Source organism: Haliaeetus leucocephalus, unplaced genomic scaffold (assembly GCF_000737465.1).
Source record: "Haliaeetus leucocephalus isolate CR32 unplaced genomic scaffold, Haliaeetus_leucocephalus-4.0 Scaffold944, whole genome shotgun sequence".
Taxonomy (NCBI): domain Eukaryota; kingdom Metazoa; phylum Chordata; class Aves; order Accipitriformes; family Accipitridae; genus Haliaeetus; species Haliaeetus leucocephalus.
Window position 1 is genome coordinate 3,809,098 of NW_010973380.1, and position 17,994 is coordinate 3,827,091.

The 17,994-nt window shown below is 49.6% G+C and overlaps 1 protein-coding gene across 1 annotated transcript in view; it reads right to left on the bottom strand.

The window, feature by feature from the left end:
- Nucleotides 1-17,741: 17,741 nt before the first annotated feature.
- Nucleotides 17,742-17,994, bottom strand: part of SIX6 (SIX homeobox 6) — a 1,971-nt gene continuing 1,718 nt past the window's right edge. Inside the window, exon 2 of the mRNA XM_010584166.1 lies at nucleotides 17,742-17,910. Coding sequence (XP_010582468.1) covers nucleotides 17,742-17,910 — 169 coding nt within the window. The remainder of the gene's footprint in view (nucleotides 17,911-17,994) is intronic.

Sequence of the window (17,994 nt, forward strand, 5' to 3'; positions counted from 1 at the left end):
AAAATCCTGCTAAACTTTGTAGAAGTGAAACCCAGTCCTACAAATCTCCGAGGCTGCCCTGGGTGAGCGCTGACCTGGCCATGGTTGGCACCGAGCTGAGAAGTCTTTCAAAAGGATGGGGTCAGACACTGAGTAAGCGTATTTGAGTGAGCACAAAATATGGTTTTGTGGTTTGTTGTGTTTGGACTGTTTTGGCAAAAGGCAAACTCCAGTGGGACTGCTGAACGATTGCAGCCCTTCGCGAAACTGCAAGTCAAACCAAAAAAAAATGACAAAGCTGTGACCTCGTCCTTTCGGAAGAAGCAGAAAAGGGTAATCAGTGAGAGCCTGTCCCTCGGCAAGCGTTCAAACGTGGGGTAAAAGCAAACAACCAAGCCCACGCAGAATTACTGCAGGCTCTAACGAGACGCAATGTGGCCGGGCTGTAATTCTGGCAATATTAAACACTGGGCTGTCTAGTCCTGCAATAACGAAATGTATCCTTCCTTGAGAAGCGGGTAAGAGGATGCCCCTCGAAACAGCGGGGTTTTCTTGCTTTGCTTTTTAATTTTTTTTTTTTTTTAACTTGGAAAAAAAAATTAAATAGTCAATAAAGGCATAACTGTGACCACCGGGAGCTGCAGCCGGCCGTGTCCCTCCCGTCTCCGCACACGGTGGAGCTGTTGCTCCGCGCCAGGGCCGGGACCGGGGGGGGCCGGAGTCAGCGGCTGGGTCTGTTGGAGCAGCTTTGATCAGGTACAGGCAGGCTGGAGTGGGAACTGGAGCCCAGATTCCCATCCAGAACTTTTTGCTTCAGGTCTGCCTGCCTGGGAGAAAATAAAATGTGAAAGCTCCCACAGGTCCAGCTCGTCCTTCTGCCCTCGGCCATGGGCTCGCCTGCAGACATCGCTGCCTGTGCCTGCCATCACCTCGCCTGGCCCAGCCCTGGCACGGCTCAGAACGGGTAAGGAGGGTACCTGCGTGTCTGATCCACGCAGCCACCGCTGGCTCGTAAGAGGTGACGCTCGGTGCCAGCTCGGTGAGCCCTGCCTCGACGCCGAGACAGCTCCGGAGCGTGACGCCGCGTGTGGGGACACAGCTCTGCTCATCTGGGTCTCCTTCTTGCGGCCAACACCACCACCTACATCTTCAGTCCTCGCTCACACCTTCATGCTTCCCTGGAGTCGGGGTGGCCGGGACCCCTTTTCTCCCTGTCACCCTCGGCAGGTCTGAGGTCTCGTTCCTTTTCAGCCGAGGAGACTCGTAGGTGCAGAGAGTAGGCTGGGGATCAACGGTGGCTTTAAATAGCCCTCCCCAAAGCCTCTCTAAGCAGCTGGCTTTGTCAAGCAGCGATAAAACTGTCTGGCTGTAAGCTTTTCTATCCAAACCTTTAAAGTTAACATTACCAGATAAACTCTTCCCTTCCTTTCCAAGCAAAGGAGGAGGCAATGCCCATCCCGTGAGGAAGGCATCGCTGCCATCCACCTGCACAGCAGCTTTTATGCGATAGGGTCGATGCAGCCCTGGCAGCGCCGTCCCAGCTCCTGCCCACCCTGGACCAGCACCGAGCGTTGGCACATGCTGAAGTGTCCCAGGCATTGATGGAGAGGCTGCCCTGGGAAGCCAATGGGGCATAAGATTGTGTTTAAGTGCTTTCCTGGCTTGGGGCTTGTAATTATTAATAATCGTAGTTAATCTCTGCCTCATACAAGTCAGCCTGTACACCACATCTTGTTTAAGCTATTTAAGTTATGCTTTTGTTTACTGCAACCATCTCTGGGCCTTCATATTATCACAAATGGCCTATGAATTATCAGTTACATGTTATTAATGTTGTATGGCAATGTTCAATGACAAAGAAACAACAGAAATCTACTGGTCTTTAAAAGAAAACCTCAAATAACCCCATGCCAAATCCAAGTGTTTTCAGCCTGCCGGTGAAGCTATGAATATTGCAGATATTACATATCTTTGTATGGTATTTGTTAAATATTTCAGATCAGAGAAGAGATTTTAGCCTAAATGGCTGCTTGAAGTTGCAGCATTAGGCACTTGCAAAATTATTGCTGGAACCCACAGACAAACACAGGTTTGCTTTTGGATATAGGCTCCTAATATTTTGTATCAGGTTAGGCAGCCGTTTCCCAAAGATGAAATACAGGCTACAGCTCACCCTACCTGGAGCTGTAAAGAGACAGAGGAAGGAAGAGCTGGCGTGGACAGCAAGGAGTCCTGCTGGGCCAACAAAACCCAAGGAATTCACCAAGTATTCTTGGTATCATCTTAAATGAATTATTGCATTATTACAGTGCAGAAGGTGGTTATAGGCTGGGGTTTTTTGAGACATCCTCAGAATTCCCTGAGCTGGTATAGAGGAAATTTCATTTTCACTTATCCAAGGGACCAAACTCATTGCCCTCCTCTCCCATGCCTCTTGTTGTCTCTCTCGCCAACACGATGCCTTGGGCTTTCCTGTGAAAGCTGGGCAGGAGCTGCCCAAATCCAGCAGCACGCTGGAGAAAAGCTGCAGGATGGTGCTAAGCCAAGACCAAGCCCGTGTATAACAGGTTATCATCGAATCGCAGAACCACAGAATGGTTTGGCTTGGAAGGGACCGTTAAAGGTCATCTAGTCCAACCCCCCTGCAACGAGCAGGGACATCTTCAATTAGATCAGGTTGCTCAGAGTCCCGTCCAACCTGACCTTGAATATTTCCAGGGATGGGGCATCCACCACCTCTCTGGGCAACCTGTGCCAGTGCTTCACCACCCTCATTGTAAAAGATTTCTTCCTTTTATCTAGTCTAAATCTACTCTCCTTTAGTTTAAAACCATTACCCCTTGCCCTATCACAACAGACCCTACTAAAAAGTCTATCCCCATCAGTATTTGATGTGTTATATTTGACAGTGGTTGAAGCTTTATCCTTTGATGTGTTATACAGGGAGATGTCACTGGTGGGGCACATTCACAGCCTGGCGTTGGGGTTTCAGGTGTGAGGGTTTCTGCCAACACCCAGGGGATTTTCACACGTGCTCGGGAGCAGGCAGAAAAAATAAATTCTCCTGGCAACTCCGTATGCTTTTGTCTTTCCCATCATCTGCCTCCTGGGGAATGGGCTCCATCCCCCCCACTCCTGCAGGCTGCTGGGTGGGCAAAGGTGACTTTGAGTCATCCCAAATCCTGGTGCAGGGCCAAAACCCAGCTCAGACCAGTCCTCACTGGTGCTGTGTCCCCTCTGAGCAGCAGGGAAGGGAGAAGCCCCCCGGTCACAGTGACACCCCCAGCCTGCCATGCTGCTGCCAGTCAGGCACGGACTGTTTTCTTCCTGCAGTCACCTTTGGGCCCTGGCAGTAATCTTGAAGCATCTGCTCCAAATCATCCAGGATTACAGGAATTAAAAAAAAAAAAAAAACCAATTAGAGGCCCAGGGTCCTGCAAGCACAAATCCGTTTAACCCTAATCCAGGCTGCTGCCCCTTCCCAAAAGGCAAAGGGACAGTCCCTGCCGGCTGGTTTTTGTGTGCTCCAGCACCACCTCCTCTCCTCTGCCTGAATATATTTATTTTTGCCCCAGAGGTAGTACCAGGGGACCTGCTCATGCTACTGAAGAAACGGTATGCATGGCCTTGGAGTCTGAAATCAGCTGCAGAGACATGGGGGTTAGTGCCAACCTCTGCCCCCACACACACTCAGAGGGGCTTCCAGAGGACTATGGATGCAAAAGGGGGTGCAAATAAATCTGAATGTGTTATAGTGCCCATCAGGGTCTGTATGCCTGGCACTGGCTCCTCTACTGCTTGCTTACCGTCACATCTAGTCCTTTGTACTACCAAGACCACCTTAAGGGCTTTGGTAGTGTCTGCAGCCAACATGGACCAGGGCATCTGCAGTCCCACACTTGCTTGGCCACCACTTTGCTGGCAATTCAGTGTGGAAATGCTCCTTTCAGATACAGCAGAGAAATCGGAGTATTTCTAGAGACTGAAAATACATTAGGAGAATCTTTCCTTTCCTTTGAAAGCACCCCTGTTTCTTTCAGTGCTATTAGGCTCTTCTCCAGGTAGCTAAATCTTTCACCTGCAGCCCTAAACCCCATAAAATTAAAATGCATAATCCATAGAGTGTGGCCAGTGTGAGTTACAAACTCTGTGGATAATGCATTTTAATCAACACTGGATCCCTACCATGTGTGGTGGCCTTTGCATTTGTTGGTATATTTTGCATCAAGAAGACATCCATGCTGAAAATAATCAGTGCTTTAATGGTTAATAATTAAGGAGGGAAAACCTTGAATTAACATTCAAACATCATGGGTTTATATGATTCTAAGAGATGGATGATTGTTACAGCAGGAGATAAATAACGCTTTGTTAGTTTGTTTTTCGTCTTACAGGTGACACAAAAAAAGGTGATCAGGGCAGAGCTTCCAGACAGGTGACACTGAAACAATTAATACTGCTCGACCTGTTAGGATATAATCATTTGTGTAGCCAGAGTGTCTATGAGTCAGACGAGAACTCATTGTGCTGAACGTGAGGAGCACCACGTTCAGGTATGCTGAGACATGAGATGCTGTGGTTGGTAAAAGTTTCCACCATTCAAAGGGAGGTTCATGGGAGAGAAATCCTCTTCTGGACTTGTCCAAAGCATTTGACACTGTCCTGCATGACATCCTTGTCTCTAAATTGGAGAGATATGGATTTGATGGATGGACCACTCAGTAGATAAGGAATTGGCTGGATGGTCACACTCAGAGAGTTGCGGTCAACGGCTTGATGTCTGAGTGGAGACCAGTAATGAGTGGCATTCCTCAGGGGTCGGTATTGGGACCGGCACTGTTTAACATCTTTGTCAGTGACATGGACAGTGGGATCGAGTGCACCCTCAGCAAGTTTGCCAACACCATCAAGCTGTGTGGTGTGGTCAACACGCTGGAGGGAAGGGATGCCATCCAGAGGGACCTTGACAGGCTTGAGAGGTGGGACCATGTGAACTTCATGAGATCCAACAAGGCCAAGTGCAAGGTCCTGCCTGTGGGTCGGGGCAATCCCAAGCACAAATACAGGCTGGGTGCTGAGTGGATTGAGAGTAGCCCTGAGGAGGACTTGGAGGTGTTGGTTGATGAGAAGCTCAACATGACCTGGCAATGCGTGCTTCCAGCCCAGAAAGCCAACCATATCCTGGGCTGCATCAAAAGAAGCGTGACCAGCAGGTCGAGGGAGGTGGTTCTGCCTGTCTACTCCTCTCTCGTGAGACCTCACCTGGAGTACTGCATTCAGGTCTGGGGCCCCCAACATAAGAAGGATGTGGACCTGTTGGAGCAAGTCCAGAGGAGGGCCACAAAGATGAGAGGGCTGGAGCACCTCTTCTATGAAGAAAGGCTGAGGGAATTGGAGTTGTTCAGCCTGGAGAAGAGAAGGCTCTGGGGATACCTTATAACAGCCTTCCAATACCTAAGGGGGGCCTACAGGAAAGCTAGAGGGACTTCTTACAAGGGCAGGTAGTGATAGGGCAAGGGATAATGGCTTTAAACTGAAAGAGGGTAGATTATTATTAGATGTAAGGAAGAAGTTCTTCACTGTGAGGGTGGTGAGGCACTGGAGCAGGTTGCTCAGGGAAGTTGTGGATGCCCCATCCCTGGAAGTGTTCAAGGCCAGGTTGGATGGGGTTTTGACCAACCTGGGCTAGTGGAAGGTGTCCCTGCCCATGGCAGAGGCGTTGGAACTAGGTGATCTTTAAGGTCCCTTCCAACCCAAACCATTCTATGATTCTGGCTCGGAAAGCCCCTAGCTGAGGGGGAGGCTTGCAGGACCACAATGTTCTTCTGCTCTTTCCTGGCATCTCCTTCTGCTGCTGTCAGGTCATGCTGACCTCTGGGCTCAGTACGGTGAGGGCAGGCAGGGAGCGTGAAGAAGGTGCGTAGCTTTAGCAGAGGGTTCCAAGTGGCAGCAGCATGTTGGTGCCAGGTCTTTTCGTGAGCCTAGGTGGGGATTAGATAAGCTCCAGAGAGAGACAGGGAGGGGGGCTCTCAGTGGGTGATGGAAGTGGGCTGGGGAAGAGGAAGAGCAGAAAGGAGGAGACCACAGGGGTCGAAATGATGCTAAAGCAAAGAGCACATGGACAAGGGAGTGTTTGTCAGGAGCAAACAGGCAGTCACTGCAGGGCAGAGGATCCACCATGAAAACACCCAAGCGCTTCCTTGAAGTGCCTCAGACTTGCCCAAATTCCTGTTGGCTTTGGGGTCTGGCACCTCTAATGTCTCAGTGCCGCAGAGATGCCAGTGCCCTGGGGTGGGAGGCAGAGGCCACTGGGATGCAGTTTGAGCCTGGGAGGCTGTGAGCTTGGGCCGTGGCAGGGACACAGCCATTCTGTGAGTGTGTGTAGTGCTAGGCTATCTGTGTGCTTCATCCTTGTTGGACATAAAAGCCACGTTTAACCCATCAGGTCAGTATAGCCCCCAGTTTACAGACTTCTGCATTTGCTGACTTTTACCAAGAGCTTTGTTAATCTGTTGTATCCCTGACTTAAAGGTCCATGAACTTCCCTGGAACCTGGAGCTTTCATCCTGGGGTATTAAGTGATTGGTCCTGACTTGTATGAGCAACACCCACTGAAGGACTCTCCGTGTGAAGAAACATTTGCAGGATGAAAAATTCAAGCAGCTCATTTTGCTAGGACCAGTTCCTGAAATTTCTCTGATGCAGAAATGAGAGAAAGGAATATGACCACACAACACCCACACATGTGTACTTCTTCCATCATTCAAGGAGATGTCTGATTATCAGAAGACTATCTGCTTGAGGGTAGAAAGACTCTACAGAAGGATCTGGATAGGTGGGATCAATGGGCTGAGGTCAAGTGTATGAGGTTCAACAAGGCTAAGTGCCGGGTCCTGCGCTTGGGTCGCAACAGCCCCATGCAACGCTACGGGCTTGGGGAAGAGTGGCTGGAAAGCTGCCTGGTGGGAAAGGACCTGGGGGTGTTGGTCGACAGCCGGCTGAATATGAGCCAGCAGTGTGCCCAGGTGGCCAAGGCCAAGAGCATCCTGGCTTGTATCAGAAATACTATGGCCAGCAGGACTAGGGAAGTGGTTGTCCCCCAGTTCCAGGCACTGGTGAAGCCACATCTCGAATAGTGTGTTCAGTTTTGGGCCCCTCACTATAAGAAAGACACTGAGGTGCTGGAGCACCAAAGAAGGGTAATGAAGCTGGTGAACGGTCTAGAGAGCAAGTCTTATACGGAGTAGCTGAGGGAACTGGGGTTGTTTAGTCTGGAGAAAATGAGGCTCAGGGGAGACCTTATTGCTCTTTACAACTACCTGAAAGGAGGTTGTAGCGAGGTGGGTGCAGGTTTATTTTCCCAAGTAACAAGTGATGGGATGAGAGGACATGGCCTCAAGTTGGTCAGGGGAGGTTTAGGTTGAATATTAGGAAAAATTTCTTCACCAAAAGGGCTGTCAAGCATTGGAACAGGCTGCCCAAGGAAGTGGTCGAGTCACCATCCCTGGAGGTATTTAAAAGATGTGCAGATGTGATGCTTAGGGACATGGGTTGGTGGTGGACTTGGCAGTGCTAGGTTAATGGTTGGACTCAATGATCTTAAGGGTCTTTTCCAACCTAAACAATTCTATGATTCTATGATTCTGTGTTGGCAGCTGAAAATATTCCCAAACTTCTGCTTGACAGCTAACTTTCATTTGACTTATATACCACTCAGACTGAGAAATCCAGGTCAGCATCTTTTCTTACTGACACAGCTGAAGACCCATCCATTTTTATATCCATCAAGAGACAGTTTTCTTCTACCTCTGGTAGGAAAGCTGTAGCCTATTTCACCAAGCTCCAAGACAGTGAGGTACTCTCTGGATTTTCTCAATGCCTGGAGTTAACTCTTCTGGAGTTAAAATGCAGAATTGCAACTGTGGAAAGAGATTTCTCCTAGGCTCTGTTATGCAGCTTGTTACAAAGTTTTTAATGTCCAGTTAATTAAACCCCTGAAAATGGCAATTTCATGTTGTTGTAGCAGGACCTGCTCTAATAGCCACTGAAGTCAACAGGAACCTTTCTGCTAATGTTAAGAGTATTTGGATCTGGTATGAATTGACAGCAGGATGCAATGCAGAGCTCAGCAGCTAATGCTGAAAGAAAGAGCATTTATTTATGCAACAAATAATTCATACCATTCTATTAAAGAAATGAATGAAGGATTTCATTAATCACACCCACTTTGCAATGTAACAAAGAAGTCAGTCTCCTCTATTGCTCTTTGTGTCTTCTGATACTTTGCTGATGCTCCCAGGCATTTCACGTCTTCTCTGAGCCTTGCCCCCATTGCTTAAATAAATGCCAGAAACGCAAACAGGATGAGCAATACCTGTGTGAGCAGCTGGGCCAAGGCACTGGGCCAAGGCACTGTGCTCTCACATGTGCGTACGTGGAAGGTGAAACTTGGAAACCTTGTAATGGCTGAGTCAGTCTAGTAACACAAACAAACCTGAACAGCCAAAACGTATACCTACATCCATATGTATGTACAGTGACATACAGAGGTGACATATGAACAGCGAGTTCTAATGCCTGGAAGGCCATGAGAGCCTCGGCAAGGTGACTTACTGCTAACAAAGCACTGAAAAATGTTAAAAGTAATAAGGATAACAAATGAAAATCATGCTGCAGCACTGTTAAGAACAGCCTTTCTTCAGTCACCCTGTCTCGCACAATGCAGGTGTGACCCTGCAGCCCCTTGATGCTTCTTGGCACAAATACCCCATTGACTTCAGCGGGACCAGCGGGGAGGCTGAGGACCGCTACTCATGAAGGTAATGGTTTGCAGGATCAGGGTAGCCCATGGTCACAGCTCAGTCCTGCTTCCGCAGTGTGGGAGAGCAGAAAAAAAAGGCATTTTTTGATGAAATAGTTGAAGCAGTGGGGATTTACTGAACCAGTGTTACACTGTCCATGCAGCTTGCTCAGTTTGCTGTTGCTAGCAATTCAGAAATTGTCCAAGCTGTCCTGCTCATCAGTGCATGAACTCTGAAAACACTTAGCCACTACCAGCTCTGTGCATTATTTCAGCTGGAAGAACCATGGTAGGTAAAGTAACGATGATGGATCTAAACGATAATAAAGTCTCCCTGTTGAAAAATTAAAGTGCTATACAACTATTTTTAGTGACCTCTCCAGCTGAGATAATGCAGAAAGCTAACTAGATGTGAACATCCGTCTTAGGTGAATTGATTCTTACCGTTTGCAAACCAAGGTGAATTGTAGGAGGTTAATGTTCATGCTCCAATACAAGAGATATCAGCTATATAAAAAGATGTATACTGTACATGTAAAGAAATAACCTATTAAATGTCTAATGTGGATGCAATGTGTTTTTTTTTTCCTTTGAGCACATTTATTTCTGTAAAGGACATTTAGTTTAGACACAACACTAAGAGCTCCCTCCCTCGTATCCTCCTCCTTTTCCTCCCTCTGTGTGTGTGTATATATATGTGTGTGATGTGTGTGGGCATGAGAGAGGGAGAGGACTTTTGTCTTTGATTCGGGAAGGCAAACATTTCCTGGCTGGGGTGTTCTGATCCCACATTGAGACAAAGTATTTAAATTTGATTTTCCAAAATCAAAGACATTAAAAAATGTTTTTAAATTGATTTTTCCTCCCTTCAAGCATGCCCCAAACCTGAGTTCTTGGCTTGGCATTTTCAAATTCAGGACTTTAAAATGAAGCAACTATTTTTTTGTGGCTTCCTAAATAAAAGAGCTGAGCACCGTCAGCTCTCTCTCTGCAAGGAGATGCACTGCACTGGGTGCCTTTGCAAAATGCTGCACATATTCCAGGACTGCTACAAAAATTTTTTACTTCTCAGACCTCGTTTATCTCAGAATGGTTCCACATCGAGCAATGCAGCCTGCTCCCCCTCCTGCCCAAGCCCTCAGATGGCAATTAGCAACATCAATAAGTAATAGAACAAATACTTGTCTCTAAAAAAACAAGGCACAGACAGATCAGCTCATTCACTTTACTCTGAGGCTGCATTACAAACCTTAATTTTTTATATTTCAGCTGTTTAAGGCCCCAGTGCTACAAACGCTTAGTTTTGAGATGAGACACTTGAAAGTCAATGGGTGATGAAGGATGGGTGAAAGGCAGGACCCAACACTGCAGGGGCCCAGAGTGAAAGCCCCACGCACACCACTGATGCCACCGTAAGGAAGACTTTCAGCTGACTTCCTGCAGCTCAGCTCTTTAGCGAAGAGCTTTCGGAACAGAGAAATGAGTCTGTTGACCTGTCAGCTCCTGGAGGCAGTGAGTTTCGAGCAGAAGCAAAGCCACAAGAAAATGGTGAAGACCAGCTAAAATACTGTAATAGGAATGCTTATTAGCATTGCACAGTAATAAAATGAAATATTACTGGGGAAAACAGCTTTAAAAAATTGGAAACTGGTGAGCAGATACACCAAGGAGCTGTGAACTATGTGCTCGTAAGTACCAAAGTGACTCTAGCATTGCTTCAAGAGCCATTCCCTACAGGAGACATCCCACCACTAAAGCGCTGAAGTACTTCTGACCCACAAGTGACCTGCTAAACAAGTCTGCTGGGAAACACTCCAGCAGTTTAAGCCTAACAACCAAATTGGTTAGCATCACTCCTTCAGCGCTTGGAGATGTCAAGGGATAAAAAGGATCACCGATGGGGTGGGAACAAGAATCACAGAAACTCAACTTTGGCCTCAGAAGTGTCATCTACCTCTGTGGTCAATAGGCAGAGACAAGCTTTCGCAGGCAGTGAACTTGATTAGAGAGCTGATCTCGGTTAAAACTGCCTAGATCTTCTTGCTGCTAAGGATGGAGGGGGAGGAGGGTGGGACTGTCTCTCCAAGCAACAGAGCCAGATTGACGGTGCCGGATTACCACGCTAGCGTAACTAGAGTGAGATTAGGTGCTCTGAGTCACCTACCTGAAAACTTCTCTCTCCCGCTGACCACGGTGGCAACCTGCGGAGATCAACCTCCATCGTGTCAGTTTTGGGGACATCCGACCCCATGGTGGCTCCAGGGACCAGCTGCCGACCTGCACGTGAGCAGACATGTGAGAAAGTGATTGCAAGCCAATGTAATTTTGAAGAACAACCCACAAATTGACTTAAGAAACAACCTAGCCTGAAGAGCTGTTTCCAATATAAATGTCCTGATAAAGATGTTTACAAGAAGGCTTTATTCCCAGCTTATAGACACAGCAATTTGCTCCCTGGAGAATGGTTGCATGTCCTTGTGTTTCTTTGAAGTGCCTGAAAAACACTGGACCCGTGTGTCCTTATGTGTGGCTGGCCTCACTGTACATTTAATGGGGAATTATCCTACAACATGATGTTCCAGAAGAAGAGCTATTATTCTGTCCTCAGCTACCTTGGTATTACAACTATGTGGTATGAAAGCATTTCAAGAACTGGTTCTGAAGAAGCACATGTATTTCAGTAGTGAAATTGGGAGGAATGGGGTCTCTCTGTTCCAAATGGAGCCACTAATGTTCATTGAAAGAAGGTTCAACACAAAAGTCTTCCAGCTGAAAAAAATCATGTCCTCCTCTCCTGTTGTAGAGCTCTCCATTGAAATCAACTGGTCTTGAAAAAGAGAAGACAATGCTAGAATAAAACTCCCCACTTGTCCTGGTGAAGCCCCAAATAGTGTGTCATTGCGGGTTACTATGGAGTTATCGAATAAAGGCTGAGAAGCTTGTTCCGCTGATCAATACCTCTGTGTGTGTATGCAGATCTCAGCAGTGGCTGTGTATCTCCTGGAGGCTCCCCTCGGAAACATGCGTTCAGTTCGTGTGAAGTTTTCTAAGGGATTGAACTTCTGAGACCAGTGCAAATAAGGTGTGGGTGCTCAGGACAGATGGACACTCCCTTTCTGCTCCTGCCGCTAGGTTATGATAATGGCTCTTTTCACATCTTTGCTTTATATCAGACTGTTAACAAATAACAAACAAACAAAAAGTATCAGGGGGAACAGCTTTAAATGGAAATAAAGAGATGTGTCTAAATCCTTTAGGCTGTTTGGGATGTCTCAAGTGATTTAGGCCAGCTGTATCTGTACATTAAAACGTATAAGGGCACTGAGGTTCAGCACTCATCCTATTAAAACGTTAGAAGAGTTCCTGTCACGGACTGCCTCAGACCAGGCAGAGCTGACCCACACGGTCCCCGGGGAATGGCTCAATAGCCAGCACAGGGTGTGGAGCCTTTCCCATCGGCACTGTGGACACAGCCACCCTATTTGGAGGGTGAGAGGGCTGAAAAGCACGCAGCAGGGCCCGCACCAGTGGGCAGCAGTGCCAGGACATGTCATTTGATAGTGCAGACACGGCAAAGTGGCTGCCTGCTCCATGACAGGTCTCTACTGTGACATTTAAAAGCTAAAAACCTGCCAGATTTTTTCCAGGCAGGAGTCTGTGCTGGCTGAAGGCATGTTGGGGGAAAGAGACCACCCCACGAGCCTGGTCTCCATGTGGACACCCTCCCAACAAAGCTGTCCTGGTTGTCTGAGGGTGAGCTGCAAATCCAGATTTTGGGGATAGCAAGCTCCCAGTCTTGTCTGACACCGTCTCCATCATTATTCGGCTTGGGATAGGCACGGTGGGCAGGGAGTCCTGGAGATCCCACCAAGCCCCTCCTTTGCCATTGCTGGAAAGGAGACGCTTTTCCCCCAGCCATAAGTGGAGAGGGCGCAGGTCCCATCCCACCCATGCCGTGTGCGTGGGTCATGGTGGGGAAAGCCACAGTGGGGGTTTAGCTCAGCGCTATAGGGCAATCCCAAGATGCAAGAAATCCCCCTTGGGTTTTACTTTATGCGGTGCAAGAAGAGTCTGTGAGGGGAAGCACTGGGTGATTGGCACCATTTTTATGCTTTCTGGGACAGAAAGAGTGGAAGTGGTGCTGAGGGCTGATGTCCCAGGGCTGAGTCCAGTGGGATGGAGTGGCACCAACTCTGCTAAGTGTAAGGGGACAACTAACGAGGTGTGGAGGGTTGTGGGGACACAGTGCATCTCCCCTACCTCTGGGAAGAGGCAGAGGGGACAAATATGTGAACCCACTTTGCTTTTATAACGTTTGAAGCTGGAAAGTTCCCTCCAAACCATATTTCTTTCGGGGCAAGGTGTGTGCCAGAGAGGTCCATGTCACAGATCAGAAGGTAGCAAGGTTAAAATGGGCTCTCTAGGGAATTTCTGCATTTGGCAGGGGGCTTAGACTGAATGTAGCAAGTAATGAAGGGAGGGGAGCCATTTCCTGGCCTTTTTCTGGGGGTCTTGCAGCCTGTCCTGAAACAGAAGGGAACAGAAATCCAAGCGCTTTATCCATCACCCCGCTGCCAAGAATAAATGCCAATAGAGTGCAAAGTGCTGTATCCCTTGGGGGATCTAAGATGGTCATGTTCCTTCACTTGATTCCCAGCTAGGTCTCACTCTCTGGGCCCCCCTCGGGGGGGGGGGGGCAAGCCAAGGTCAGCCCAGGGTTCAGGGTCCTTTGTGGGTGCTGGGGCTACAGGGTGGCCTTGGGGAGGGGACAAGGGAGAGGATAGGTCAAAGTTTGGCAGCTTCTGCACCCCACAGTGCCCTTTCCCTTTGGCCTCCCACACTTCCACCCTCCCTTCCAGCAAGCACATTTGGATCTTCTCCTGGAAAAGAAAGAAATAATATGAATATAAAAAAGCCAGTGCCCAGTGTTGCTGAGAGGCAGGTACAGACATCGCTGGGGAGTGTTACACTCTCTCTCATGGTATTACCCCTGCATCGGCCAGGGGTAACTGGATCTGTGATAGAGTCTGATCCTCCCAAGCCTTTAATTGGATGCGTGAAAGGTCCAAAATGCAGCTCAGTCTCATGTTTCCCCCAGCTCTGAGCTACATGGTCTTATTGTCACACAAGGGTGCTTCCCAATGAACCCAGCCTCCTTTCTAACCTCTGATACCCCCCCAGCTCCCAGGCCAGCAAGCCAAAGCGGATCCGTTGTAAAGGAACCCTCCCAAGCCCGGTGCTGGTGGAAGTGAAATATTCAACAGCTTTCCGGACACCCACCCTTTTTTCTGTTCTGCAAAGAAAATGCCATGGTTAGATAAGGAGCAAAAGGGGGTGGCAGGAGAATTAGGGAACAGTCGCTCCCTTCTGTGGGATCGGGCTGGGGGCCGGGATGAGTGCTCTGCAAGGCGGGTGCAAACTGGAGCGCAAAGATGGACGTGTGGGGAGCACTCGCGTGTGCCAGGCAGCAGCTGGGGCAGCACTCCCGGCCTGGAAAGACCAGTGTGGCTTTTCCAAGGTTCCTGTATCCCCCAGCCCGCCCTCCACACCGGTTTCCAGCGCAAACAGCAGCAGCCCTCCTCTGCAGCGCTGGGGCTGGGACAATGCGTCCCGGATAAGTGGGCCTTCTGTCCCCTGCTGCACCGGGGCCAGGCTCTCCCCAACCTGCAAGCCTTTTGCTTTCTTTTTTTTTTTTTTTTTGCTCTTGCAAAATCAATTTACGGACAGCTCACTCATTTTTCCCCCTTGCAAACTTATTAGCTATTCAGCCCCGGCGAGCACTCGTAAGCATCCTTTGTCCCAGGGAGGGCTGGAGACCCCTTCATTAGCAGTGATTACTCTGAGCAGTTTGACAGCCTCCCAGCCCGCTTACAAGACTTTCCCATTCAGCCCTGCCCGGGGCTGCCCCGCTTCTCAAAAGAAACGGAAATATTCAAACATTTCTTCCCCCACCCCCCCAGCTGAATAGAGGAAAAGCCGTTTCTCTTCTCCGCCCTCCTCATTCACTTCACTTTTGATACAATATTTTCCTTCTTTGTTAAACCGGAGAGAGAGGGGTCAAGGCAGACTTTTTAGCGACCCTTTTCTGAGCGTTTTGTTTAATGTAAATACAAGCTCCCTCCCTCTTCCCCGATTATTATTATTATTTTTAAAACAGCCGAAGGCTCGGGAGGGCGATGGCTTGGGCTGATCTTTAGAAAAAAAAAAACCCAAACCTGCTGAAAATGCCAGGGGAAGGGCATTCCCTTTCAATGAGGGAAGGGAAAGGGCAGAAGGAAAAAAAAAAAAAAGGGGGGGTGGGGTGGGAAAGCGTTTTTCTTCCGTGGGTCTTATCCGTACAGCCCCGCGGCCCCGGTCCCTGCGGAGCTCCGGCGGTGAATAAGCGGGGCTGGGGGATGCTCAGCTCTCCTGATTCTCCCACCCCGAGCAAGCCCGGGGACCGGGGTTGCCCTTCTCAGGGTGGCTCCGTGCTCCGCTCCGCTCTTTCGGAAGGGGAAAGGTTTTGTGCCCTCGCTGCGGCTGGGGGCACGGGGCATCCCCGGGAGGGTCCCTCCATAGCCCACTCGGGAGATCCAGCATCCTTCAGACCACTTAAACCCTTTGTCGAAATATATAATATTCACGCCGTTGCCTATTGTCCAAATTCCAGCTTTTTTTAGTTAGAAAGTCATTCCTCGTTATCAAAGGCTGAGCTTGTATATTCATCTAATTCTCCACCTCTCTCTATGTCTTTTCGAAAGCTTTAATTCCCCACAATAAATGCCAGCAGAAGCCAATGGAGAAATTGCAATCCGCTTCACCGATTCCCGGCGAAGGAAAGAAAGAATACGGTGTGTTTCAGCCGATTCCTTTTTGAGGGGGAAAACGGCTTTTGCTCCCCCCAAAACACTCGTGGGTGGGAAGCGTTGCCCGCCAGCGAACCCACCAACTCCAAAACCGAGGCAAAATCCCCACCTCGTTTGAGGTTTGAGTAGCAAAACCACGCACGGCTCTGTCGGGCACAAACCCGCTGGGGTTTAAGAGGCAACAAACCTGGCAGAGGGTTGGGGTGCAAGGTGCTCTCCAGCCCCCCCCCGCAGGTGGGTACCCCCTAAAAGAAGCTGGAAACCCCCCCGTTCCCCTGCCCTGCCATCCGCCGCTCTGGCAAAACACAGCTCCCGACACCCTGAATTACACCCCGCCAGGGAAATAGTGGCTTGTAAATGGACTTAAAAACCAGCTAATAAATACCTGCTACCTGCCCCGTCCCTGGGATGGTCTGTAAGGAAAAGCAAGGCACATGCATTGGGGATGAAACGTAAATTTAGACATCGGCGGTGCCAACGCCTTTCAGGCTTTAAATGCTAACTTAGGGGAAAAGCCACCGCCGAGGCAGGAATATACCTCTGGATAAAAGGCAGCACGATTGAATTAATCTATCACGGAGCTGAATTGGCCCCCGTGCCCACCCCCAGGGACCCCCCCGGCCGCCTCCGTGCCTTTGCAGGGGAGCCGGAGCCGAGCAGGAGCCGGGGCATTGCTCGCAGCCGCTGCGGGTTGGCTCTGCCCGGCTTCCCCCGAACAAGGCTTCGGCTGCTAAATAAAACGAGCCGAGCAATCAGCTTACTGGGGAGGCATCTCTCTGAGGACAGGGAAGTAAACGCGATGAGACCGAGCAGACAAAAAAAGCACAGCTCAGGCGATTTAAAGATCAATGTCAAATTGTATAATATAAAATCCTTCTGCTGGGGGAAAAAGCTTAGCACGCTCCTTAGACCTGGCGTTTGGTCTCCTCCAGCAAAACCGCCGCAAAACAAAAGGAGGGAGGCGGATGGAGGGGACAGCCCCTGGCACATCGCAGGGCCGGGATTTGGTGTGATTTCGCCCCCGATCCGGCCCTTCCCGGGCATGGAGAGCTGTTCATTCCCCATCTTCTCCTTTCAGTTGCCAGGTGAGGGCTTCCCCGGCTGCGCTGTCCCCAACCATTACTCTCCTCCTTTTTTTTTTTTTTTTGTTTGTTTGGGTTTTTTTTCCTTTTTTGTTTTCCCTTCCTTTTCCCTCGTCCCTGTCCGAAAATTCGCCGCCGATAATCCCAAAAGCTTTTGGGAGAGGAGAAGCTGCAGCGATGCCTTCTCCTTCCCTTCCCCGGGCACCCGCATCCTCCGCCAGCCCCGGCCCCGCTCCCCTCGCTTCGGCCCGGCTCCCCCCGGCTCCCTGCCTCGCAAAAACATCACCCCCGGTCCCCGGGACCCGGCTATTTCGGTTCCTGCCGAGCTGCTGCTGAAATCCCCGTGGCCTCGGAGATCTGCTCTGCGTAAACTGGCGGGCTTGAGACCGACACCGTCATTTCAAAGCAGATGCGAGGGTCGTTCACCAAATATTTTATTATGGTTTTAGGCTGCTTCATACAGTTTCGTCCTGCACATGCTCTACAAGTCACCTGTGCACATAGAGAACAAGCCAAAAATAATAATAATTAATAATAATAATAGAAAAAATCTACCATAGCAATCCCTTAAATAAGTAAATAAACATTATATATATATATAAAAAAAACCCTTTAAAGTAAAGCAAAACCCAACCAAAAGAACAGCGTCTTTTCAACATGAAACATCCCCGCGGGATAAGGGCAGGCGCTCAGACATTTTGCAACTTGGCATTCGGGTTTTTTGTTTTCTTTTTTTTTTTTTACGTTTTCTGGACTTTCTTTAATTATTTTTTCTCAGGCATCAATTCTGCAAATCCTTCGAAATAAAGGCGACAACGACTTTTATCACGTTTTTTAATGCAGTCTGCTGCGGGACTGGGAGGGAGGCATCGGGCGGGCGGCGTGTGGCTGGGGAGAAGAGCCCCGTACCCCGGCTTTTGGCGACGGCGGCCGGGCGATCGCAAGCCCAGCTGCTCCGGCCGTGTCGGCAGGCAGGGAGGCAGGCACCGGTTAGCCGGACCTCCCGCTCCCCCCCGGTTTGTCATGGCGGTGGCGTTAGATGTCACATTCACTGTCGCTGGATGTGATGGAGATGGCGGAGGTGGCCGCTTTGCTGGAGAGGCTGGCTGCGGGGCTGGAGGCGGCCCCCACCGCCTCCCCGCCGCTCTCCTCCTCCGCTTGCAGCGAACGCACCGAGCCCTGCGTGAGGACCTGCTGCTGTAGCCTGCAAGGAACCGGCACACACACAGCATCACCGCCCGGCCCTCCGCCACCCGGGGACCCCCCCCCGGCAGCCCCCCGCTTCCCC